Source organism: Rhododendron vialii, chromosome 6a (assembly GCF_030253575.1).
Source record: "Rhododendron vialii isolate Sample 1 chromosome 6a, ASM3025357v1".
Classification (NCBI taxonomy): Eukaryota; Viridiplantae; Streptophyta; class Magnoliopsida; order Ericales; family Ericaceae; genus Rhododendron; species Rhododendron vialii.
In genome coordinates, this window is record NC_080562.1 from 42,920,023 (window position 1) to 42,945,872 (window position 25,850).

General features: G+C 35.1%; 1 protein-coding gene across 3 annotated transcripts in view; it reads left to right on the plus strand.

The window, feature by feature from the left end:
• Positions 1-5,209: 5,209 nt before the first annotated feature.
• Positions 5,210-25,850, plus strand: part of LOC131329671 (probable LRR receptor-like serine/threonine-protein kinase At1g56140) — a 33,660-nt gene continuing 13,019 nt past the window's right edge. The window contains exon 1 of one of the 3 annotated variants that reach the window (XM_058362963.1): positions 5,210-5,275. Coding sequence is in view for 2 of the 3 variants with exons in the window: in XM_058362960.1 (XP_058218943.1) it covers positions 20,478-20,595 (118 nt within the window). In the remaining variant the exon portion in view is untranslated. Of the gene's footprint in view, positions 5,276-20,407; positions 20,596-25,850 lie in introns of those variants that run through there. The other 2 variants (XM_058362960.1, XM_058362961.1) reach the window with 2 other exon arrangements.

Here is a 25,850-nt window from a genome sequence, read left to right on the forward strand (position 1 = left end):
TTCAAATAACAGTTTTTGAAAAAAAGAAGAAGATAGTTTTAAAAAAATATTTTTTATTAAAAAACAATTTTATTGTTTTTGCAAAAAAAAAAATGAGAGAGATGGAAGAGAGAGAATGATTGGTTATTGGTAAAAGGTTGTTAGTTTTGATATTCCAAGGTTCAAAATTTGATGAGTTGTTAAGAAATTATTAAGTTTGGTTATGCCACTGTGAATACTTTTTTGAGAAAACATAGCTAATTTTAGCAACTCTAGAATTTTGTTTATTCCACTGTGAATGCTCTCATGACACAAAAACTTTACATCTCCTCCATTCTCTCTCTCTCTCTCTCTCTCTCTCTCTCTCTCTCTTAACCTTATTGTCAAAAAATTGTTTTAAACATTAGTTTTTTCAAAAAAAGTTTTCAAAAAAATTATTTTTTTCCAAAAATATTTTTGAGAAAACTACTCTATATTTCTAATGAATAATTTTTATTAGTTTGAAAACTATTAAAATAAAAATTTTCTGTATCAATAGTTTTTAATATATATTTTTAGTTTGAAAAAACGATGTGGCAAATTTTGGTTATCCAATTTTGATTATACCATTATAGACCACCTCTACATTGCTAACCATAGCAACTCATTAAATGAATAATCAAAAGATGATGTGACAACTTTTAATTATCCAATTTTGATTAGGGGTTTGGCATGGTAAAGTAAGGATTATGCAGGAATAGAGAACGAAGGAAGAAAAAAATTGAAAGAATATAAATTAGGAGTTTGGTAGGATAAAATAAATCGTGGAATCTGGGAATGGATAAATATTCAAATAGAAAATTTAAAATTGGGTATACTCAATACTCTTAAGAATCCAATGGTTTGGGAGAATCTTTAATGGTTTGGGTTCCTATAATTATAAATATACTACTAATATATTAAAAACTTTCCTAAAAATGAGATTTCTTCTATAAATAAATTAACTTTAGCAGGAAAAGGATTAACTTACCAAATATATAGGTTATAAACAGTCCGGTTCAGTTCTAACCACGGATCTTTAATTAAAAATTAGTAACTGAATAAGAATTAATAGTTCTTATTTTTTTGAACCATAACCTGACCAATAAACTACCAATAAACTGCAGAACCAGATCAAATATGACAGTTTTCTTGAGCACCCCTAGTCATGACCAAGTGGACAATGTCGTGCTGCAATGGGAGTTTAATTACAATAATGCTACGGGAACCGATGGGGTACCGACAAACGCTTGGGGCCCACTTCGAATTCTGCACAGATGATCTGAGCCCTTCAATAATCTGTTCAATCCGATGTGTAGGTGGTTAATACAATCTTCCAATAATTTTTTCATTCAAATTCGAGGATCCAAAATCTGAATGAGAAAATGGAAAATTAGATCGAGTACCTACATATTGGATTGAGCTAATTTGCCGTGGGCTCACTCAAATTTTTTTTTTTAAATTATTGAAATGGCTTGGATTATTGGTTGTGTGGGACCCGAAGTGGGCTCCGTGTGCCCATCGGTACCCCATCGATAGGTTATTCATTAGTACCAATAGCAGGTTCATTCAAATAACCGGGGCAAGCTTACCTGGTCAGAATTAATTCTTGCATCTCGTTAAAAGTTGAGTTCGAATATCTCCACATACGTGGGCATATTTTTTTCTTTCTTTGTTTCTTTCCTATATATGATGGGCCTTTTTTTTTTTTTTTTGTATTGGTTGAGATGTTGAGTTCGATTGTCTCGTAAACTCTCACAATTATGTAGAGTTTCGGGTTTATTTGTAATTTTGAGACTGATATGTTTTCTAGTAGTCTTTTCTCAGCTTGTTTTTTATTTTTTATTTTTTCCACGGAGCTTTTTTTTTTTTATTCAAGAAGGATCATATATACAATTTATACCAAAAAATAAAAAGGACATATGGAAAAAATGCAAAACTTAAGGTACTTATGTAAATTAATTTATAATTTCATGTGGACATTCGGTGTAAAATTTTGAAAAAAAAAAGAATTTTCAAACAAACCAATTATTAAAATTAATGGAAATATGATGCCGATTTCCATAACTTCTGGAGTTCATTGGTTTATGTGATGTACGACTAACTCTTAATAGAAAGTTATCACCCATTTTTTATTCACTTGAATTAAAGCTTTGGTATTCTACTAGGGAGAAAGCGAGGAACTTACATTGAATAATTTTGCGTTCAGACTCTCAAAAAGTACTTTCAATGTTATTTCTGGGGTCATGTTCACTCCTGAACCAAATGAGGCGGCAGCGTTGGAGTTGATTGACCAACCGTACAGAATATTACTATTAATAGTAGGAGTAATAAACTTTGGAGCTGATTAATCATTGCAAGGAAGGAAAAGGTCTCTACTCTCTGTGTCCATACTCCATGTTCCACTTCATGTTCACACTGAGATGGTAGGAGTATTATTCTATGGATACCCCAGTTTTAGAGAGCTGCTACATGCACGTCCAGCAAAAGGTTGTACAACAATTGTATACAGATGGCTTTTGCACCCATCTCGGATCCTGTAAGGATTATCAGAACCGCTCATTTTGTTTAAAATATTTTGTTTAAGATCTTTATAAAAAATCATCTCAATCCAATATCAATAAACGCGTTTATTAGTTAATTGAGAATAAAACAAAAAAAATGAGTGAGAAATGTGGAACTTGTATTTGTTTTGTTCTCAATTAACTAAAGCGTTGGTCTTCGATTGGGGAGAAAGCGAGGAAGTTTACATTGAATAAATAATTTTGAGTTCAGAGTCTTCAGACTTTTACAAGACTCTCACAGAAACTTTCAATATTTTTACTACGTCCACGTTCACCCATGAACCAAATGAGGCGGCAGGGTTGGAGTTGATTGACCAACCGTACAGAATATTACTCCACCCATTATTGCAAGGACAAGGAAAAAGTCTCTGCTCTCTCGATCTGTACGGTTGTCCTCCCAGGTCCTAAAGGTAACTTTTGTTATTAGTATTACAAGGGCAAGGAAACGGTCATTATGCGCAGGAGGACCTGGGAGGCCCTGGGGTGACCATAATTTAGGGGGTTCTTTTGCTCATCAGTACGTGTTACAAACATAATAGGAGTAGCAGAAAATATTGTGTTACCATGTTTTGTAGGTTTCATTAGTGATATTTCTTAGTTGGTTTAAATTTTTTTATTATTCATGTTTTCTAGTGGGTTAGTTTCTTAGTCGCTAAGTCATGTAGTCTATACAAAGGCACTAGAGGTTAGGGCACATGCAGTGCGTGTGCAAGTCGGATTTTGTCAAAAAAAATTGTGAAAAATCGATCAAATATTAAACGGAAAGGTATTGGCAAATTTTATTAAAATTCGATTTGCACACGCATGCTTGAACACTAATGATTTTCTGGAGTCCTGGTTTGACTCCCGTTATTTTCACTAACAACTAACTCGATCTTAATATCCTATCATTTGAAAAAAAAAAAAAAAAAACCCTTAATCAAGTGAAAAATTTTGGGTCAACTCATGACCCGACAGAACAAGTGTTATTCTGGGACAAAACCCTCTCTCATCGGAACGGAACAAACTGTTGAAAGCTCCTCGCCACTCCCAAATCAATTCCTAGAGTATACCAGGACTTTTAAATGTCAAAGTTTTATTTATTTTATTTTTTTGGTAAAGTAATTCTTTATTAGAACACTACCAAAACCGAAGGCCAAGGGAGGGAGGATCCTTGAGAGCCTGTACAAAGAATACAATGAAAGAACAGAGCCTACTACAAACTAGTACTGCTCAAGCTAATTAACGAGATACCCAAGTGCTAGGCAGGCATATTCCAGGTAGCGCCCAGTCTGGTGTACGTTTTCCTCATAGCATGGAAGGTTCTTCCACCCCATAAGACCTACCCTCATATCTCCTTCAATTGCCAAGATGCATATTGATAGCTTCAAATGTCAAAGTTTAAGTGCTTGAAGGTATTCAATGCACTCTTTCGTCGTTTTTTAAGTGTCCACTACATTTTTTACATGTCATTTTCAATAGCATATATTTTTAATGTATATTGTTAAAAAAAAATACAATATAAATCTTATTTGTGAAAACTTTATATCCATCTCAAAATCAATTAGTTATGAGTGAATAGGTCTCAAGTGTTATTATATCACTCTTTCTACTCTCAAGCAATATGAGACTATCCTAAACACGTACTATTAATTCTCAACACATGCTATAATTTTGTCTAGTGGTACTACGATTCTACGTACGTACAGTCATGCTAGAAATTAGTAAGCGTCAAGGCGAAAGCTAGGGGCATGAGAAGAGAATGGGTTAGAAACAAGAAGGCCAAGGAGAGCAGAGGAGAGCACGAGTTGAGGCAATGAAGAAAATATGCTGGCCGGCCCTATGTGTGAGTGTGACAAGAATTATTGCATTAACCTGAGCAGTAGTATTATTTGCTCATCGAACCAACCAAGTGCAGGGAATCGAATCTGTTGTCCAAACTCAGTAACTAGTACAAATACGTGTTGAGTTGAGTTGAATGTAGTTCTCATAAGTTCATTCTCTTTCTATTGACTGTTAGAATTCATTTTGTAGTCAAGCTATACCATGCATGATTTAGTAATTACTATGCAGCTAGCTGAAGTCAGAACCTTGATTTATGAACTCAAGTTTTTACTACCTTTTTTGAAGTCTTCCCCACTTAATGCTTGCCTTCTTTATCATTTTGTACCAGCAAAGTCTACGCGTTTAGTGTTGTTGGAGGAATCCCTGATCATGAGCTATATATGGTCTTTGACTAACCTCAGCAATCTGTATGCATGTTTCCCCACAACCGTTTTAGTTTCACTAATGTTTCGTTTTCCTTCTACACTATGTGACAAACTATCAAACTGAAACCTTAAAATTATGATGCAGCTCCTATCCATATATCTACATGTGTAATGCATCGTTGGATAAAGTTTTCCTTGAAATATATGTCATTCAAAATTCTCTCTCATCAAACAATGCTCTACTAAGTTTCTTCCATATTTTTGCAGGAACTTGGCCCAAAATTACTTGACTGGTCCCCTATCTTCATCCATTAATTGCAAATCTAACTCAAATACAGTATCAATAAGCCTCCTTATTTTTTTATTTAACATTGGGTCATCAACATATTATCCAAGTGTAGCCAGAGCTGCCAGACTCCTTTAATGTTCTAACACCTCATTTAATGTTGTAAGGAGCCTAGGAATTAACTCACTATCTGGGGAGGTTCTGAAGGAACTTGGAAATCTAACGAATCTGATAGTATTGTATATATGTTATTCTTGAATTTTTACGTTTTTAAGTGGAAACTTCATGTTTTAGCTTTATATTGACTGCAATGCAACTTGAGGCCAACGAGTACAGTCTGCCCAAGTATAATCATCTTGTGTAAACAACCGTGCCATATAATTACCATTTTGTAGTGTGGATTTTTTCTTTTTGAAAGCAGTTGTTTGCTGCAGTGGCATTCGGTTCCTTGTCCCATTGAAAATTTGTGACACTTGTACACATAACTGAAATGTACAATCATGTTTTCTGCATAACATTCACATGTTACTTCTTCGTACTATTCTAGTGTTGTAAACTTGCTAATTTTGCAGGAGCTCTAGTTCAAATAACTTCTCTGGCCCTCTGCCATCAGGAACTTGGGAAGTTGACAAAATTACAGCAACTGTAAGTGTTGAGACATTCCGCACTCTTGTTTCATTATACGGAATATGCTATATTTTGGGGGCAACATGCCAGCATTTTATAGAAATGGTTCCGCAGATTGCCCATTGCCATAACACAACCATCTTATCTTACAACTGAAAGATGTCCCTATGAGCACACTTCTTAGATTTTAGAAGCTCACAACATACTTCCACACTTCCCTCTTCCTACTTTGCTTAACTTGTACCTTGTTCAGACGTCTCTGTTTGTGTCCAGTAATTTGGCAAATTGTTGTTATATTTCTAGCTGCCTTGGCCTTAGTTTTGGATACTGAAAGGTATTACAACAGGTGTAGGAAGAAACAACCATTAATACCCGGAGATGCTGCATTGCTGCCCTGCGCTTATTCTCTCAGGACCGAAGCGCGGTGCGGTGCAGTGCACTTGTTATGAGATATCCCAGGAATGAAGTACATACACATTCTATAACATTAACTGCAAAAGTCTGTTTAGAACACAACATCGGCCTCAAGACTCTCACAAGTTATTTCATTTAGTGAAGGAGAATAGATGATTGAGAATTGCATATTTGACATAGACGATCTCTTTTAGGTCACAATAATCAAGACCAGTGATTAAGGCAGTTGCGGTTTCTCTTCAACTTCCGGAATCGATGATGGAAAATTCTTCTTGTCCTTGTTCTCTTTTTTCCTCATTTATTTTTCATCTAAGTGGAACTAAATAGGAGGTCAATCAAAAAAGGGAAGTTAATAACTATGTGTGCCAAATAATCACCATGTACGTATATTGTAAATAAGCAGTTACGAAAACCCAACCAAAGTTATAGGAATTAAACCAAATTAACCCAGTTCGATAGCGAAACTTCAATTATTTCAAGTTCTTTACAAGGAAAAAAATACAGTTAATAGAACGGAAGGTCTGTATAACAATAGTAGGGATCATAACTGATGGCTGCTATAAATTCTATGTGGAGTAGCAGGCACATATATTCTTCTCTTTAATACAGTAACATACCGTGTGATTAAATAGGATATATTATTATAAGTGATTTGTCAAATGGAAGCACTTCACTGGAATTTCTGAAAGATATGACGTCTCTGAGTGCCTTGTAAGGCAATACAGCTATAGCTGACAATCAATTTTTAAGTAATTTTATCCCTATTATCGTGCATTGTTTTTTACAAACTTAAAATATATATATTTCACAAACTTTATCTAACAAACTTGTTTCATGCCTGGCAGAATATTGAGGAATAACAATCTATGAATCACTGTCACTCCAAAAGTGCAACACGTCCAAATACGTATTGGACAATGCCACATGGGACGTGTCCAATCTTTTTTTGGGGTTTTCTACGTATATTTGGTTCTACGAGTATTTTGTTTATTGCATTCGTTTGTTTGATTGAGTTGATATATTGATTGTGAGTTGATTATTAGAAAAGTTTGAAATATAGCAAATCTATAAACTTAGGCAAGTTAGGGTTTTTCGCAAGACATCAAGTGTGACGTGACAATCGGATCAAATGCAAAATTGATAGCATGAACAATAACTGAATACTAACAAAAGATACTTTCATTAATATCGATCTGTAAAAGAAAATCGGCAACACAAAGCAACACAGCAATCCTCCAGAAACATCTACTCCTACTCCTAGTTATAACCTAATAGTTGGTTGACTCTGCCCTACTCTTAAGATGAAAGGAAGAAATTTTGTCTGATTTGTTGGAGAAATCTTGTTACGAAGCATAATCCAGTAGCAATGGCTGCCCTTTTATCTCAAAAAGAAGAAGAAGTGGTAAGCACCATTTCTCACGGTCCAATAAAACAGCCCGTATGTGACCCGCTATTCTTAGAGAGGTGAGAGGGGTGTGGTTGAGGTGATGTGCCTCTAGCATTTTTGCTATTCTTATCCATAGTGGCGACTTCTTACGCCAAGCAATTATTACTCGTGAGCAAAAAAGTGTATCGAGTGTTTGTGCGCACACCACAATAATTAATCCAAAAAAAATCCAAAAATATCAAAACAAAAATTTAGGAAGAATGAGACAAAACAAAATTTTAGAATAAAATATAGAGTATATTGGAGTTCGATTTGTTTGACTCAAGGTGAGTTTTTCTAAACTTATAATCGTAGGAAATTTAGTTAGTTTTGTTCTTATTTGAATTTTTTTCGCATTGTTAATTTTGAGCTCAATTTTTTTGGATTATTAATTCGTCTCAACGAGAGAAATCGAAAGAGTAAATTTTTTTTACTTTTATCCAAGCATTTTGGGAAATAACCATTTTTTAGCAAAATAAGTCAACTAGAAGAATTAATAATCCACAAAAGTTTGGCGCAAAATTAACAAATGCAAAAAAATTCAAAATAGGAAAAAACGAACTTAAAGGGAGGGAAATATGGATCTCGAGCCTAAGCTCTAATACCACTTGATGCCGGACAAGAAGAGGAAAGAGACACACACAAGGGTCAAAACCCTAATTCTCAAATTCTCATTAATCAAAGTCTAACGATTACATCGTTGAACGTCTTTATTTATAGACTCATAACCCTAATGGAAATAAAGGGAAACATTAAAATAACCTAATTAAATACTTAAATGCCTCCTATTTTTTATAGTTAAAATAACAAAATTACCAAAGACACTTATTGGATCAAAAACACTTAATTCTACAGGTCGGACCCACGGGCTTTACTTGAGGCTTCCAAAGCGGACAACTACGGTCCGAATTTAATTTTATTCACCCTTCACTTAAGAGAGTGAATATTACCCTCCTTCCTATTGGTTAAAATTGTGTGAATCCTACCACAAAGAAATGTCATACTTACCAACAAGTGTATTAGCATTTTGAATTTTGGTCAGAATCTGTTTTGAATATGGTAGAGTATTTGAGAGATATGTGAAATATAATTTTGCAACATGATTAGTGTTTGAGAGATATGTGCAGAATACATTTTGTAGGTATTTTTGTTAACCAAAGTAAAAAATGTGAAAAATGAGAAGTCAAAAAACTCATCTCCCCCTACTTCCTTGGTACTTCTCTTCTTTAAACCCAAAAACCAAAAATTCATTCTCCCATAACTCATTTTAGGTACCTCCACCCAAACACCTAAAATTAAAAAATGCAAAAAGAAAAGGCTTATTTGGTCCTTACAAATAAGGCTCGGTTTCAATTTCGTCCTCTTAAAATTCTTCATTCCAATTTTACCCACATAGTTTTAACACTATTTCAATGTTACCCTTCCCATTGAATTTGGATGGAAAATGCTTGTGTGGCAAACGGTTGGGTGATTGTGGGACATTCTTTTACACAGTCATCATCCACCTATAAAAGAAAAAACCCTAAAAACCAAAATCCATTCCCTATCTCTTTGTTTCCCCCCAATTTTTTTTCCCCTAGCGACTAAAAACCCTAAACCTAAATCCCCCAAATCATTTCCCTCCAAACCCAACGAACAAACACCTTCCCTAAATGTTTCCGCTGAAACCCACCCCTTAACTCGACAATCTTGGCGAAATCAAGAGAAGAAGATCAATGCGCAGGGGTTAACAACTCGAATAGGAGTGGTACACGCTAAAGCCAAGGTAAATCAATGTATTCAGGTTTTTGGTTTGTTGGCTAAATCTATCTTAACTAATACTTGGGCAACAAATATTAGTATTATAGTATTTTTATTTTTAAACACCATCTTTTTTATTGTATTTGTTGAAAAAACAAAGGCCACAATAGAGATTGGTTGGACGCAATAAAGACTTGCCTGGTGAATTTTCAAGTTAAGCAACACAGACAGAGGTAACATGCAAGCCGTACCTGTAACGCCCCGACTTTTCGGGAGCAAAATAAAATATTGTCTTAAGAAGACTTTGCTAAATAAATATAATTTTTCAAGATAAAGGTTTATCTATTACAATCACAAGATAAATTTACTGATTCAAAATATATTAACTTCAGAGCTGACTCTAGGCTTGATACAGATTCCAAGCGAACTCGATCTCTGTCCCTGGTATTCCTCTTGTGTCCGACCGCTCCTCCATTGAATCCTGCGCCTTCTGACAAATTGATCGCCGAAGCAATCGATTTACTAGGATACAGACATATCCGTGAGTGATAAATCACCCAATAGAATAATCCAACCCAACTACCCCTCTTACCTTACAGTTAGCAAGCAGCAGGATAAATATGGTACGAAGAAGTAAAACGAAGATTCACAAACATCAATTTGTTACTATTCATTATTCTAATGTGAAATCTAAGATCTCTCCGCGAGATCTTTTCTCCCCAACCGCTAGTCATGCCCTGTCCCATGAGATCACTTTCTTTTGTTGTCGCGGATTGCACCTCAGTTATGTACCTAGCGTGTATCCCTCTCATTACAACAAAAGGAAGCTTATCATGCTCGAATCATAACTAGGGTTCGCCTATCTTATGCACCACTTCACAATCACCACAATCATCACTGGGCTTACTTTGCCAGTATCAATTCACCACTGGACACCTGCCAGTTTCAATTCATCAATCAACACTGGGCTTACTTTACCAATTTCAAATCATCTCATTCACATCTTAAAATCACGCCTGCAGGCAATCTAAAAATAAAAACTTTCCAATTTATCCATTATCTAGCATCGTCTAGATGAATTCTATTTCGCAATACCACCCCATGTCTCTAAGGTCCAATCTAGCATTCAAATCAAGTATCGGTGCAATGTACAATTAATCAATAATAATAAAAACAATTAATAAGCAATGCAATCACGTAACTTATTATGAATGAGCTATTGCCCTTAATCTTGTATGGTTAAGAAGTTAATATTAATAACGAAAATCTTTATTAATAAAGAAAACTAATTTTGTTCCCTTACTAGTATGTGTAGGCTTGTATTGGATTAACATATAAGTGATAATATAACAATGGGGTCGAAACTGGGCACGTAAGTACCTTAAGGGCCTAATTGTTTCAAGTTAAAAACTTAATTGGACCAAATTTCTATACTAAACAACCTCAGGGTGTAACTGCAATAAGAAAGCCAATTTCATTTAATGATTAAAAGTCAATTAATAACTTAGTTTTTGTCTTTATTCAAAAGAAGAAAAAAAAACCGCATTTGTTAGTTTGCGCCAAGATGAATCAATAAGTCACAAAAATTACTTAACTTTTCAATCCAAATCCACCCTAAATAAGGAATCAAGCTTAATTTAGTTATTAAATACCCATAACTATGCAGCCAAATAAGATTACTCTGTATTAAACAAAGGAAAAAGGCAAAAACAAAAACTATAGAATAGTCAAGCTTAATTTAGTAATTAAATAACCATGACTTGTCACTTTTCACGCCTACGCATGACTATTCTATGTTTTTTGTCAAGCTTAAAACTAACAAATGCATTTTTTTTCTTTTGAATAAAGATAAAAATTAAGTTATTAATTGACTTTGAAAGCCAAATCTAGCCTTAATCATGTTTATGAGTATAATATTGTGTTTTGCCAAAATGATCCTTAATTTTGTTTTGCCAAAATGCACATTTTCAGCATTTCCGTTTGTTTTGGATGGGAAGTTAACAGAGGGTGTAAAATTGATGAGTTTTTAAATAGGTTAGGTGTTTTTTTGATAATTTTAAAAGGTCAGGTGCCTGTGTGTGATTTGTGCGAAAGGTCAGGTGCTATTTTGAAATTTTCCCTTATAAAATAGATATGCACTTATAAAATGTATTTCTGCTTTATAATTAATTGGTCCCAAAGACTAGATACATTTTGAAAACAATGCATGACTGGTTTAGTCCAAGCGATTACTTGGTATATGTGGGACAAAAAACAGTAAATAAATGGGGACCAAAATAGACGAGCATAATATAGATGGGCAGAGTGATCTTGTACGCTTATATTAGGCTAGCTAGGAGGACAAAAATGAAAAAGGCAGAAAAGACTACTCCCATAAGTATGTGTGGAGTCTTTGGATCAAAGACAAGCATGCCCAAGTCAATGGGAATATGAAGGGCTTACCATCGACATCGACCAAGACAATGGGCAGAACCATCCAACGACCAAGACTTAGCATTTAACTCCGTGGAACCCATGATAACTTCGATAGGATGTCTATTTAATTTTTTGCTAAAATATATAACGGGGCTAGGGTTCTTACCAAATTTTTAATTTTTTGGTCAAACTTTAGAGATATTTTCATTGATATGAAAAACATATATCGGGAACGGCCGAACGGGTAGCCACCTCCAAGGAGAAAGGAAAGCAACCACAAAAGAGACCTAAACTCACAAACGAATTGAACATTCAGGACAAGACTCGTTTCCGACCTCGAAAAGCCATCAAGACGACGTAGAAAACGCACCAAAACAACACACACAAGGAGTGAGAGAAATTCCCATGCAGGGGAAGAAAACCAACAAAAAAAAAATAGTAAGCAAAAACTAAAGCAAAACCTACGAGCAAGCAACAGATCCACGCCCAGCCCTAAGTTTAGCCGCCCAAAAATGTTGATCAAGACCCTCACTACCGCCATGTCAAGGGCGGCCAAGAGACAGCAAAGACCACAGAACGGAACCACCACACCGTACAACAACACCAACTACTATCTCCTTCCCAAGAAACGCGACTACGTTCGGTTTGAGTTTAGTGATCCAACCCTTTCTTTTTGCGCACAGTCCTTAATTATTACTTCCTCAATTCTAATTTTTTAGTCATTTTTGGGAGTCCGTGCGACTTTTCAATTAATTAAGATCGAAAGATATTTAATGCATTCGGAGATGTTTAAGTGTTATAGTGCACTAACCAAGCCATGCTTGAGGTCTTTTTTTGGCAAAATCCAAATCATCTCTTTTGACGTAATACAAATTAGATCATTCGTACCAAGAATGAAGTTAATCGCCTATGAATAGACACTTGATCTGACAACAAAATTCTTTTTATTTAAGAATTTGCATGCTAATAGACGGCTTTCCTTAACCCGATCGAGCCAAAAATTTACGAAAAATCTTATGATTAAAGAAGGAAAAAAAAAAAAGAACGGTTTAGATCAGGAAAGGTTGCATCGTGATCAATGTCCGTCAGAACAAATATTTCCTTTCTTGAAATTTGTGTAAAAGGGGGAAAAAATTGATTTTGCCGACCAAATGTAATTTTAGTCAGCAAATATTACCTATTCCATGCTAAATTATTTAGTCGGGAAATGTTTTTCATTTGTTGATCGATTTGGTAAATTAGAAAAAAAATTGATATTCGCCGACGAAATGTAATTTTAGTCGGCAAATATTACTATTCCCTACTAAATTATTTAGTCGGGAAATGTTTTTTCATTTATTGATTTTTTTAAAATTAGAGGAAAATTGATTTTTGCCGACCAAATGTAATTTTAGTCGGCAAATATTACCTATTCCCTACTAAATTATTTAGTCGAAAAATGTTTTTCATTTATTGTCTTTTAAATTAGGGGAGAATTTATATTTGCCGACTAAATTTATTTTTTTGTCGGCAAACATTATTATTTCCCGACTAAAATTTGTTTTAGTTGGCAAAGATTATTATTTCCCGACTAAATAAATTTAGTCGGTAATTGTCCAACAATAGGCGACTAAATTTATTTTAGTCAGGAATTTTAGTCGGCAATGGTGTAATTTCTTGTAGTGCTTGGACTTCACATTATAAGACATTAGCCATTTAACTTCAAAGGACTTTGCATTTTGATTCAGAACTTCTATAAATTCTTCTTTTTACCCAAAGTCTAGGACAACAGACTCGAGCAACCTATAAACATAAAAACACATAATAAAAATCAGTTAACAAAAATAAATGACTAACAAATGTAGATTGGAGGGCCAAAATATATATATTTTGGCACTTATCAGTTAACAAAGTCAGATTGAAGGACATTTATGACTGGACCTAAACGACAGTTTAGGCTGTACAAACTGTTAAATATGTTGTCCCAATCAATGTTTTTTGTTTATGCAATCCTAGTAGGTATTGTAATGGCCAGAAACTTTAAATTGGCTTGTTTTGGGTAATTATTGAAGTTAATGGTATTGTAACGGCCACAAACTTGAAGTTGGCTTCTTTTGGGTAATTATTGAAATTATTGAAATTAATGGTATTGTAACGGCCACAAACTTGAAGTTGGCTTCTTTTGGATAATTATTGAAGTTAATTGTAATGGCCACAAACTTGAAGTTGGCTTTTAATAGTATTTGGTAATGTAATGACTTTTGGAGCAAGCTTGGCTATGAAATGACTTCTCTTGGGTAATTATTGAAGTTGTGTCTCTAATGTTTTAGTGTCTTTTTGGTATACTGTGATGATGCTGAATCTAATGAGAATCTGGTACCATTATGTTACAGCAACTTTGATTTGTGTGATGGCTTTTTTTGCTGAATCTGTTACCATTGTGCTGACTTTTTTTTTTACTATATTGTTGTTTGCTGTTGGTTCTGCTTTGGATTTGGCTCATGGGGTAAGCCATGTTAAAAGACATGGATTTGGTTCTGCTATGGTAACTAGCTCTGTCAATCATTATGGAGATTTGTGGTGCAAGCTGATTTTGGAATGTAATTTTGCTACTTTTTTCTGATCCTTGATTGATCAATGGTTCATGGGGTTAGCAATGTAGTGCACTGCATTAGTTGTAACATGAAATCGCCAACACTGGTTTCTCGCCGCACTTGCAAACCCGATCCCTTCGACTGCTTGCACTGCTGTTTGATGAAGAGGTAGCCATTACTGAGGTTGACGATGCATCTGCTTTGTGATGGTGAGGGTTTTTGGTAAGGTTCACGATGGTTTTTGGGGATCGCATTTAGTGGGAGAAGAGATTTGAGAGAAGAGTTTTTGGGTGCAACTGGTTTAGGTTTTAGTCGCTAGAGGAACGAGAATTGGGGGGAAACGAAGAGTAGGGAATGGATTTTGGTTTTTAGGGGTTTTTCTTTTACAAGTGGAGGATGACCGTGTAAAAGAATGTCCCACAATCACCCAACCATTTGCCACACAAGCATTTTCCATCCAAATTTAACGAGAAGGGTAACATTGAAATCGTGTTAAAACTATGAGGGTAAAATTGAAATGAAAATTTTTAGGAGGACGAATTGAAACCGAGCCTTATTTGTAAGGACCAAATAAGTCTTTAAGCCAAATGAAAAATACTAGCTATCCAAACACCTCGTAATTTGGCACCAAATGGCACCACCCCTGGGCTCGGTTGAGATTGTTCGAGCACAAAATGGCACCACCCCTGCTTCAGAAGGTAATACTCCTCCAGACTAAAAAATGTCATTTTTACGTTAAAAAATGGTTATTTCTCAAAATATTTGGATAAAAGTAAAAAAAAAAAAATACTTTTCTGATTCCTCTCATTAAGACGAATCAATAATCTACAAAAGTTTGGTGCAAAACTAACAAATACAACAAAAAAATCAAATAAAGACAAATTCCTGCAGATTTAAGTTAAATTCAAGAGAACGAGGCCTTAACTAATAACTCACTCTCTCTCTCTCTCTCTCTCTCTCTCTCTCTCTCTCTCTCTCTCTCTCTCTCTCTCTCTCTCTCTCTCTCTCTCTCTCTCTCTCTCTCTCTCTCTCTCTCTCTCTCTCTCTCTCCATCCATGTTTGGGACACCCTTGCATGGATTGCCCCTCAGCCTCTTAAATTAAGAATGGGTTTGGATTAAAAAGTTAAGTGACTTATTTTTTTTGTTCATATTCAAAAAAAAATTTGTGTTTGTTTGTTTTGCATCAAAATTTTGTGACTTATTAATTCGTCTCAACAAGAAGAATTGAAAAAGTAAAAAAATTTGATTGAAACTCAATTTTTTTAAATAAAGACAAAAATAAGTCAATAAGATTTTTTTTTTTTACTTTTTCAATTTCTCTAGTCGAGACAAATCAATAAGTCACAAAAATTTGATGTAAAACTAACAAATACGAAAAAAATTGAATAAAGATTAAAAAAAAAGAAGTCAAATGACTTTTGAAGCCAAACCGACTAGAAACATGGCTTTTCATGTGGGTTCAGAACCAGAAACAGAGCTTCTCCCACTTTCATTCTCTATAGAGATGATGAATTTTCTCTCTCACTTCATTTTCTTTTTGCCACAAACAGAACATGATTTCCCATAAAACAGAAAAAATAGAGTAAAAAAGAACACTTTTGGATGCCTTCCTACTTCAAATTATGATTTTTTGGATTGGTAACCAACAAACATGATTTTTTGCATTGTAAAGAGTCTCGACGAGCTCTACAAAATAAATGGATCTGATCATGGTTGCGAGTTCAGAATGCGGCCCAAAAAATTGAAAATGGACGGGAATGGACAATAAAAAACTTGACACGACCTTTTATCCTTGCGTAACTAAAAACATGGCTTTTTGGTTTCGGAAAAACCAGGAAGGCCATTTTCCGACTGGGGTTCTTTGTTTGACAAATTTGGACATGGTTGTTTTGGTCGTATCACATCAATTTTCGACTGTTGGACCACTTGTTGTCAACTGTTGGCGCTCGGCCACCACTTGTTGTCAACTCCTCCGGAGCTCATCAAACGTCAGAAGAAGTAGGTTAAAGGGCTATTGTAGTGGCTCGAATAACAGGGCTCGGACCATACTCGAGCTTTGTTCCCCAAACTTGACCACGCCATCTTGACGAGATGGGCTCGGGGCTCGGGATTATGGCCCTATGAGTATGAACACAGTATTGATCGGCGTACGAGTAACTTGATGTGCCGACGAGTTTGCTCAGGAACACCGAACTGTATCCAGGTATTAAGGTTCCTATGACTCAGAAGAGAGGTCTTGTCCTCATGCGCCTAACCACTTGGCCATGTATGCAATCATAACGTAGGCTGGAGTGGCTACAGCATGTGCATCATCATCAAGGCCGACTCATAAGTTTTGGAGGCCGGAAGCGAACCTCTTGAATAAGATCTCCCTATATATTTCATATAAAAGTTGGTCTGCACAAAGTTTCATTAAAAAAAAATAACCATTACAAAAGAGGGTCTCAAGATATGTTGTATTAATTGGGCTTATTTTGTGTAAAGGAGGTTTAGTGCAAAAAAAATTTGGGCCATATATACATACATATATATAAGAGTCCTAAAATTTTGGGGCCCTCATTTTTAGCATTTTTTGGAGGCCTGAAGCCAATGCTCCTTCCGCCTATGCTATCAGCCGGCCCTGATCATCATTGCGGCCAACTTTGGCTATGCGTTCCGTAACTGTTTTATCCCGTGCGTCATACGTGATGTCATCCAAGGCGGTTACCTGAATGTACCTTCCACGCACTTACTTGGTAGGCAAGTTAAGCGAGACGTATATAAAAGAAGGGATGTAAACCTAAAGAGGTATGCCATTTTCACCCTAACTTGGTCAGACCTTCCTCTCTCTTCCTGAACCTTACTTGATCATCAAAAGGTCACTAGGCAATCTAGGCTGCCACTAGCCTTAGTAACTTATTGCAGGTTAGGCAGAGGAGGACAAGCGGAGCTACCCGCCCCACGGATCAAATCCAATCACCACAATAACGATACTTTGTGATACAAACCACGTCATCCAAGGCGGATCAAGAGATTTTGGGTGGTGGGATCAAAAAATTTAAAACCAACTATCTCTTCGTTTTGGTTCTTTGAAATCGGGTTTCGGGTTAAAAGGCCCAATAACCTTATTCAGTCCTCAAGTTCAAAACATAACCCGGGGGATCTTTGTGATAGTATCTGGCACACTGAATCATTTCTACACACTCAGTTGGTTGGTTAGGTTGTTAGCAGTGACGTCTGTGGAGAATTCTAGAAGAAGAGTTCATCTTTGTAAAAAGTGGAATCAGTTAGTGGAGTACTAGGAATGAAATAGACATTCCCAACTTTCTAATTTCCCCTTATCGTCCTGTGATGATTTAAGAGTCTTCTCAACCACACATTTGTATAATCTCGTACAAAACAGCAAATAATAATAAAAAATTAATTTGGCATTTTACTTTTTTATGATGGTACTTCAAAACTTATTTTTTAGCTAGTGTGCTTTGTTATGTATAATTTTTAGACTAAAAAATAAATTTTAAAAAGTCTCATAAAAAAATGGAGTGCCAAAATGATTTGCCATAATAATTTTCCGACTTGGAGGGATTTCGGCATAAAATCAAATCCCAGACGAGCCCACACTTTAAGTGGTTGGCAGGAGGTTTCCACTACCGGGGTTATGTAATTAGGATTAGGATAGTTAAAAGGATTTTAACACTCCATTTTTAGCTGTTGACATTCTACTTTTTGTTTCTTTTTTTTTTATTTGAAAATTTACAATATACTCTTTAGAGTGGACGAACACCAACAAAATAAAGAATAGTAATTTGGTGGAACTTTGAAATAATTGAGTGTATAAATGTCCACAATGGAAGACTCATCCATGAAATAATTGTGTGTATAAATGTCCACAATGGAAGACTCCATCCATAGACTGCTGTTCATAGTCAATAGAATTGTATTTTCATTCGGGTGGCGCTAATGTCACGAGTGTTTTTATTGTGCCACGATAATTTTGGGTCTTTGACAATAATATCCTTAAAGCTCTGGCATTTCTCTCTCCTCATTCAATTCATTGACCTTTCTTCTTTCCACTCACGAGTTACAGCTTCCCCACCGAGAGGCAGCTACCGGGCCACCGCCCCATCTTCTCTCTCTCTCCCTGAACCGTTTGCCGATTGGAAAGGAGAATCCAAACCATGCTATCTCTTTCTTCTGCTTGATTCACAGTCATTACTTCTCATATCTAGACCACACCTCTCTGCAAAAATAACAAATTCTTATTGCCCTTCTTGTCATCGCGTTGGTGATCTTGAATTAAGCACAATGCCGTTGCTCGAACCCATCACCGATCACTCAAACTCCTCTATTGAAATTTCTATTTTCATCACCGATCTCTCTCTCTCTCTCTCTCTCTCTCTCTCTCTCTCTCTGTCTGATATATATATATATATATATATATATATCAGAGAGAGAGAGAGAGAGAGATGTAAAATTGGTCAAATGGGTTTAGTTGATGTTGGTTCTACTTCCTGTTGGCATGGTGTTCGGCTCCGAAATGGCTCAAGGACTGAGTGGGCGTGCCAAGACTTGTCGCGTCTAACGTAAAGGGCTAAGCGTCCCTTTTCTGACTTCTTAACCGTGAGGGCGATAGTGCTACAAACCTAAGGGCTGGATTGCAGTGTTGGTTCGTGGTTTTGCCTCTACGAGCGAGGACTTAATAATTTCCTAACCGTGTAGGAAAAGAAGTAGCAACGTAGAATGACTTTATTATATCGTAATAATAAGGTCAGGGATGCAAGAGAGATATGAATAACTTTATTATGTCGTAATAATAAAGTTGGGGTACAAGAGAGATAGAAAACTCGAATTACTTGGAGAAGTAATTGAGTGATGATGAGAAAAGTGAGATAATTGCTTTGCTGGGAAGGTTTTGGTTTTTTAAGCGTTGAGCTTGATTGATGTGTGGACCCTTTTTTCCTCTTGACTTCTAGTATTTATAGGCCATGGCTTCTTGTGAGTTTGCATGGAAATGGATTTCCCGCCCTTTCTCCTCGCAATGACAAATGTCCCATGTATCTTCCGATCATGGGATCATGGGCGGTTGAGAGGAGTTAATAGAAGTGAATATCAATTTGCCCATGTGTAAATTCTTGATCATGAGCGGTTAGGAGAATAATGGGCCATGTATTTCTCCTCCACTTCCTATTTCCATGGGCAGTTGACAAATAATGGGCCATGTCATCCTTTTTTTCGTGGGTTTGCAAAAATCACAGGCCATTTGACTCAGTCAAATGGCTTCTTTATCAAGCAACAACATTTCTCCTTACTCCACTTTTCATGGGCCATTTGAGTAACGGGCCATTTAATTTAAATGGCCTACTAACATATTTAGCCCATATCAACATTTTGGCTAGCTGAATTCTTTTACAAATAGGCCCAAAACCTCCAAACTCGAGCCCGAACCAAACTAAAATTAATTGGGCCCAATCACCCTTGTCTTGGCCCATTAATTTAAACCCAATTCATCTCTATTTTTTGGTCCAATTTAATTAAAAGATAATTAAATGGCATTCTAACGCTTGCTCAGGACTGGGTGCCAAAAACGGGTGTAAACACATGGAGATGCTTTATCTCATTTCTTAAAAATGCTGTATAAACAAAAGCTTGTTCCTGCAATCTACTATATTGAAGAAATTTGCACCGATTTAGACAAGGAGATGAGCCGAGAAAAAAAGTATTCAATTCCGCGAGGGGATGATTTCTCGATGGAGCTGAAAGTGGAGTGAGAGACTGGAATTAAATGAGAGAGAAATGACAAAACTTAAGGTTATTATTGTCAAAAACCCAAAATTGTCATGGCACAATAAAAAACATTCGTAGCATTAGCACCACCCTGTTCATTTATGTCCTGCTTGTATTGATGGCCTATAAATTCTCACCAGTTGATGGACTTTGTAAAACGGAGAAAAACAGAGAGAAATACATAAATAAGGTAATGAGAATATGATCGAGTATGAAAGTTCGATCCTCATAATAGTTTTGAAGAATTAATTTTATACTTATATTGTGTTGATTATTGTCTTTATAACCATAACCATACCCATATATATATGCTTTCTTTGAGTTGGATTTGTTAGACTAATCTAATTAACTACCCTCAGGTCTGTATATATAATTAACTACCCATCTCTCTCGCTCTCTCTCGTATATATACTCATAGGCTACGCTTGAGAGAATCTCCATTAATTGATTACCAATCCATTAACACAGGAAAGAGGAGTGTAATGGGTGGATCAGCAACATTAGTTCTTTGTGCCAGCTTGGCCTTTTACTACTATGTTTCCCTCCTGGGCTTGGTTGAGATTGTTCGAGCTCAAAATGGTACTACCACTGCTTCCGAAGGTAATTAACAAGCTCTCTCTCTCTCTCTCTCTCTCTCTCTCTCTCTCTCTCTCTCTCTCTCTCTCTCTCTCTCTCTCTCTCTCTCTCTCTCTGTTTCCAAGCTTGGGAGATCCCTGGGTGGGGTAGTTGCATGTCTTTTGATTTTAATTCGACTGAATGGAAGAGTGGCGTCCCTCTGCCTCTTATCATGGCTTTTCATATGGGTCCAGAACCGTAACCAGAACTTTTCCGGCCCACTTTTGTTCTCTACAGAGACGACGAGGTTTCGCTCACATCATTTTCTAGTTTTTTCGCAAACAGGACCAGGAGCCGGCGGCTCCCCGGCTCCGAACGGTTGTACTTGTACCCTCTGTTCGTTTCAACTCAACTGATTCCTCATTTGCAACACTTTTGGATGGCATCCAAAAGTTTCACTTCATTCGTCTCAAATTAGATGTTAATTTTTTATATCTGTGTCAATTTCAATTCCTTATATCTTTCAAAATGAATCTCAAAAAATATCTAATATAGATCTTGTTTGATAGTTCTTGAAATTCTATTAAACAAAGTTTTCAAACTCATGAAAAACATTATAGATTGAAATATATAAGCGATGAAAAATGACACAAATTTCAAAAATTGTCATCATTTTTGGGAGGGAGTATTTGAGAACTTGTTCCGATAGAAACTTTTTCTAATAGAAACTTTTAGGACTTTTAAGGTTTTCGGGGGTTTTGTCCTTATTTGAATTTTTTTCACGTTTGTTAATTTTATACCTTACTTTTTTATTTTTTCGATTCGTCTCGAAAAAGTAAAGAGTGAGGCGTAAAACTAACAAACGCGCAAAAAAAATTGAATAAGGACAAAATTTAAAAAAAAGTAGAAAAAGTGAAAAAAATGTTAATGGGATGGGATCTGAGACTCACCATTTTGGATTGGGACCATCGATCTTGACAATGAATGGTTGAGATATGATTTTTAATTATGACTGATAAGAATCATTTATTACCAGTCATATTTTTTTTAATGTGGACTGTTGATTGATGAGATCGACGACTGTGTGCCGCCCTACACGTGCACTACAGCACCCCCAGATCCCACCATTCTACCTTCTTGTCCAAGATGTAATTGTGATTTTTCAAGCTTATTAATGATTGTGTGTATTTCCACCAATATGGTATTAGTCAATTTTTTAGATTCTATTTGGTAAAGTTGTTAGTTTTTTTATTTTTCGTTTATGCAAAACAAGAAATGTGTCTTTGTTTATTTATTAAAAATAAAAACAAAAAACATGTTTGCTGACCATAATAGTTTTTGTTTATTTATTTTTTGGGCTGTCGAAAATATTTTCAAAACAAATGAAAATGTAATTTCTGTATTTCTAGAATTTCTGTAAACTAGTGGAATTGATTATGTATTTTTTAAACAAGAACAATAACACATACTACATGTTTATGGTGCCTATTTCAAAAAATATTGAAAACAAAAACAAAAAATTGAAAATAAAATTTTTTCCAAACAGAGCCTTAGACCGTGGTTCTATGTTTTACAAATTTGGCAAGATTGTATTACAAGTGGTATCAAATTGTTTCTTGGCTTATCAACTGTAGGACTTTGATCATTTCTTTAAGAGTTGAACTATAATTTTATACACTAGATACTGATGTGGTTTGGCATTTCTTAAACCATTTTCAGTTCAACAACTGACAATTTATTTTCTGGCTAGAATTTGCCGGACAATTAGGAGTAGTTGAACGTTCTTCTAAGAGCTCTTTTGCCTAAAGAGAGTTTTGGCAGGAGAAATAAAAAACAGTATCAGTGGACGGGATATTTGTTCTTAGAATTAAATGAAGTGCGCATAAATTGATTCGAACTTGGTTCATATAGCCGTGGTCTAAGGCTCGTAGAGGATATATTTTTTTACCAAAAAAAAAAAACCCTGTTCATATAAAGACATACTCGTAGAGGATATTATCGTGTCTTCTGTTATCTGTGGACTATGGATGTGTGTTCTTATTTTGGTCGCAATGGTGTGAATGCATGGGCGGTTTTTGGGAGAGAGGGAGGAAGGTTGGATGTCATTTTTTCTCGTTATTTAGGGTATGTTTGGTTGGAATGAAATAGTTATTCCAATGACTTACTCATCCTAATGTTTGGTTCACCATTGAATAATGGAATGATGATTCCAAATAGGATCACTATTCACCTTAGTAAATGAATTGTCATTCCATCCAAAAAAACTAAAGAATTGTTATTCCATTTCTTTGTCACACCAAAATTACTAGTGTCACTCCAACATTCACTATTGCCACACCAAAAATTACTATTGTCACTCCAAAAATGCTATTGCCACTCCAAAAATTGCTATTGCCACTCTAAAAATTACTATTACCATTCCAAAAATTACTATTGCCATACTATTTCATTGGAGATGAGAATGACTATTTCTAAGCACAACCAAACATGAGAATGGGAATGATTATTCCATTCTCAATTCCTCCAATTCTATTCCATTCTTAATTCCATTCCTATTTACATTCTATTTCATCCAACCAAACGCACCCTTAGAGTTTTGGAAAAGTCAACTCACACCCCAATTTTACAACTAGACCCACAAACGATTTATACCTTAGCATATAGGCTTCATCATTTTGTTAATCTGAAACGTTCATAAATATTAGTCACCCCAAAGTTCATTTTTATCTCAATTTGATAATGTATGATTAGAACACATTTATCTTCTGTGTGAGCTAATTTTTTTTTTTCTGTTCTGATCATGTATTTATCGACATTCTGTAAACATCAATTTTTGAACTCTTGCTATTTTCGATGTGCTTTATAAGGTAAACATTTCTCATCATCAAAATGATGAAGTCTATATGCTAATTAGGCAAATCGATTCCAAGTTTAGTTATAAAAATGGGGGTGTGGGTAGAGTACTTCCCTTAAATTTGGGCCAGGGTTTGGTCATTATTTTTCTATCTTTACTTTGGATGATCATTGGTCAACTCCAGACCCACCCTTCAAAATTGTGGGATCGGATCTGGTCAAGTTTCCCCTGACCAATTTCGTTCATTTTGTGAATAATGGCCATTCAAAAGTGTTTTGAACGGTCTAGATTTGTTCAAATAATTTTTTTTTAAATATCCAAAATATCCCGAGCAAATCTGGATCATTTAAAACACTTTTGAATGGCCCCGATGAAAAAAATAGACGAAACTGGTAGGGGGAAACTTGACGGGATCTGCCCCTCAAAATTACTTGTTTCCATCCTCTCAAATTTTCCTCTTTTCTTTTTATCTTCAATGAATTGGGTCGCCCTCCAAACTTTAACTCCTTTGACCTTGTCTAAGTAATTTGGACAAAGTTGGGAACCGAAGAATTGTACGTATTGGCGATTGACTTGTTTTTTTTGGTTGATAACCGGATGTCGGGCCAGTTTATACGACATGGCATAATCTGCAGTGGCTCAAATGTTTGAAATGTTTGACCTCTATGAGTATGAAACCTGTGAACTCATGAAGGAGCATTTGTTGTTTTATCACAACTACGTGACCAAAATCCCTTGGGGTTGACAATTGACTTGTTTCCATTGTGTTTTGTAGTAACATTATTTAGGTAGTGGGCAGTGCGACTTCAAAAATTTTGATATAATTTTGTTGTAAAGTTATAGAGAATTGATATTCACACTCCCTTATTTACACTCTCTCTTTTGTCTTTTAGCAAATAAATACATACAGTTCTTCACCCCTTAAAAATAAAAAAACAAAAAAAAACATGAATAACAAAAAAAAGGTATGTGAATATCAATTCCTAAAGTCATAACATATGCCGCATACACAAATGAATTTGCACTTCTCAATCACTAATAAAATCTAATTTATCATTAATAATGAAAATTTTGATTTGTGATGCCATTCAATAATCTGCACTTCTCAATTACCATCAAAGAAGATTTGTTACTGATAGGAATTTTGTAATAAATGAAAACAATTAGACCGTTTCGCTAAAGGTTCTTATTTTTTAAATACTTATTTTTCGCTTTACAAATCAGGTCATTCTCTCACAATACATCATCTTTAATTTTAAAAATAAGTATTTATCCTTATTTAAAAAATAAATACTTATTTTTCTTAACAGAACTGGACCGTAATAACAAAACCTAATTTAGTAGTACCAGGGGCAGACTCACCTTGGGATACATGGGGTCACGTGCCTCCATGCTCTTTTAAATTTTTCATTTCGATTATGTATATATATTATATATGTTGAAAATGTTCAAGTAAGCAAAATTTAGTGTAGTGGTTAAGTGCTGGTTTTGTGAATAAGTGTGCGTGTTCGAATCCTTCCATTCTCCTAAGCTTTTTTTTTTTTTCTTTCAAAATCCCGGCATTAGAAAATAGTGCACACTTTGGAGGAAAACAAAAAAAATAGAAATCTATCCTCCCATAGCCAAAATCAAGGTTTTCCCTTACTCTTCCAATGTCTCTGATCATTTGTGTAGTACTCAATATGAACCCGCACATTACATTTGTACACTTTTAGTCTCTGAAATTTGTACTTGTAGAGTTAATAATAGGAAAATAGATGATGAACCTGTGTTAATTTTTCTTTAACACATATAGTCTATACTTTAAAATTGTTACTTTATCATAAATACTAAAATTATTTTGGTGTGAATGTACTTAATGGTAACTCATATATTATGGTTACAAAGAAAATTGGTGTCCCCACCATGTCAGATTCTTGGGTCCATCACTAAACTCAAGTGAGGACACATGGGTCATGTGCCTCCACTCACCCAGAGGTTTTTTCCTTCTGTTGCTCTTGTATGAGCACTAAGAGTATGTACACCAATGAAAATGTAAAAATGCTGATAAACAGTACATTTTTTTCATTTTACCTACTCATATCTCTCTCAACACTACACTAATATTATCTATTTTACCTAACTACAATTAAAAAATATATTTTTCACTCATTTTTTTATTATCTTTATTGTTTTTTTTTTTGATCCGCTATTATCTTTATTGTTTAAAGAGAGGAGAAAGGAGGGAGGAAAGAGAGAAAGAAATAATAAAAAAAGAAAGGAGTATGAATAGTGCATAGAAAAAAAAAAACGAACAACTATTCACAAATGCATTTTAGCTTTTTTTTTAACTCATTTGATATAAATTATTTTTTATGTTTCTCTTAAATAAAATAATAAAAAATATATTTTTACTCGTCTAGTGTGCTTGCTCATTTGATGTAAACAATTGTTATGGTTTCGTTCC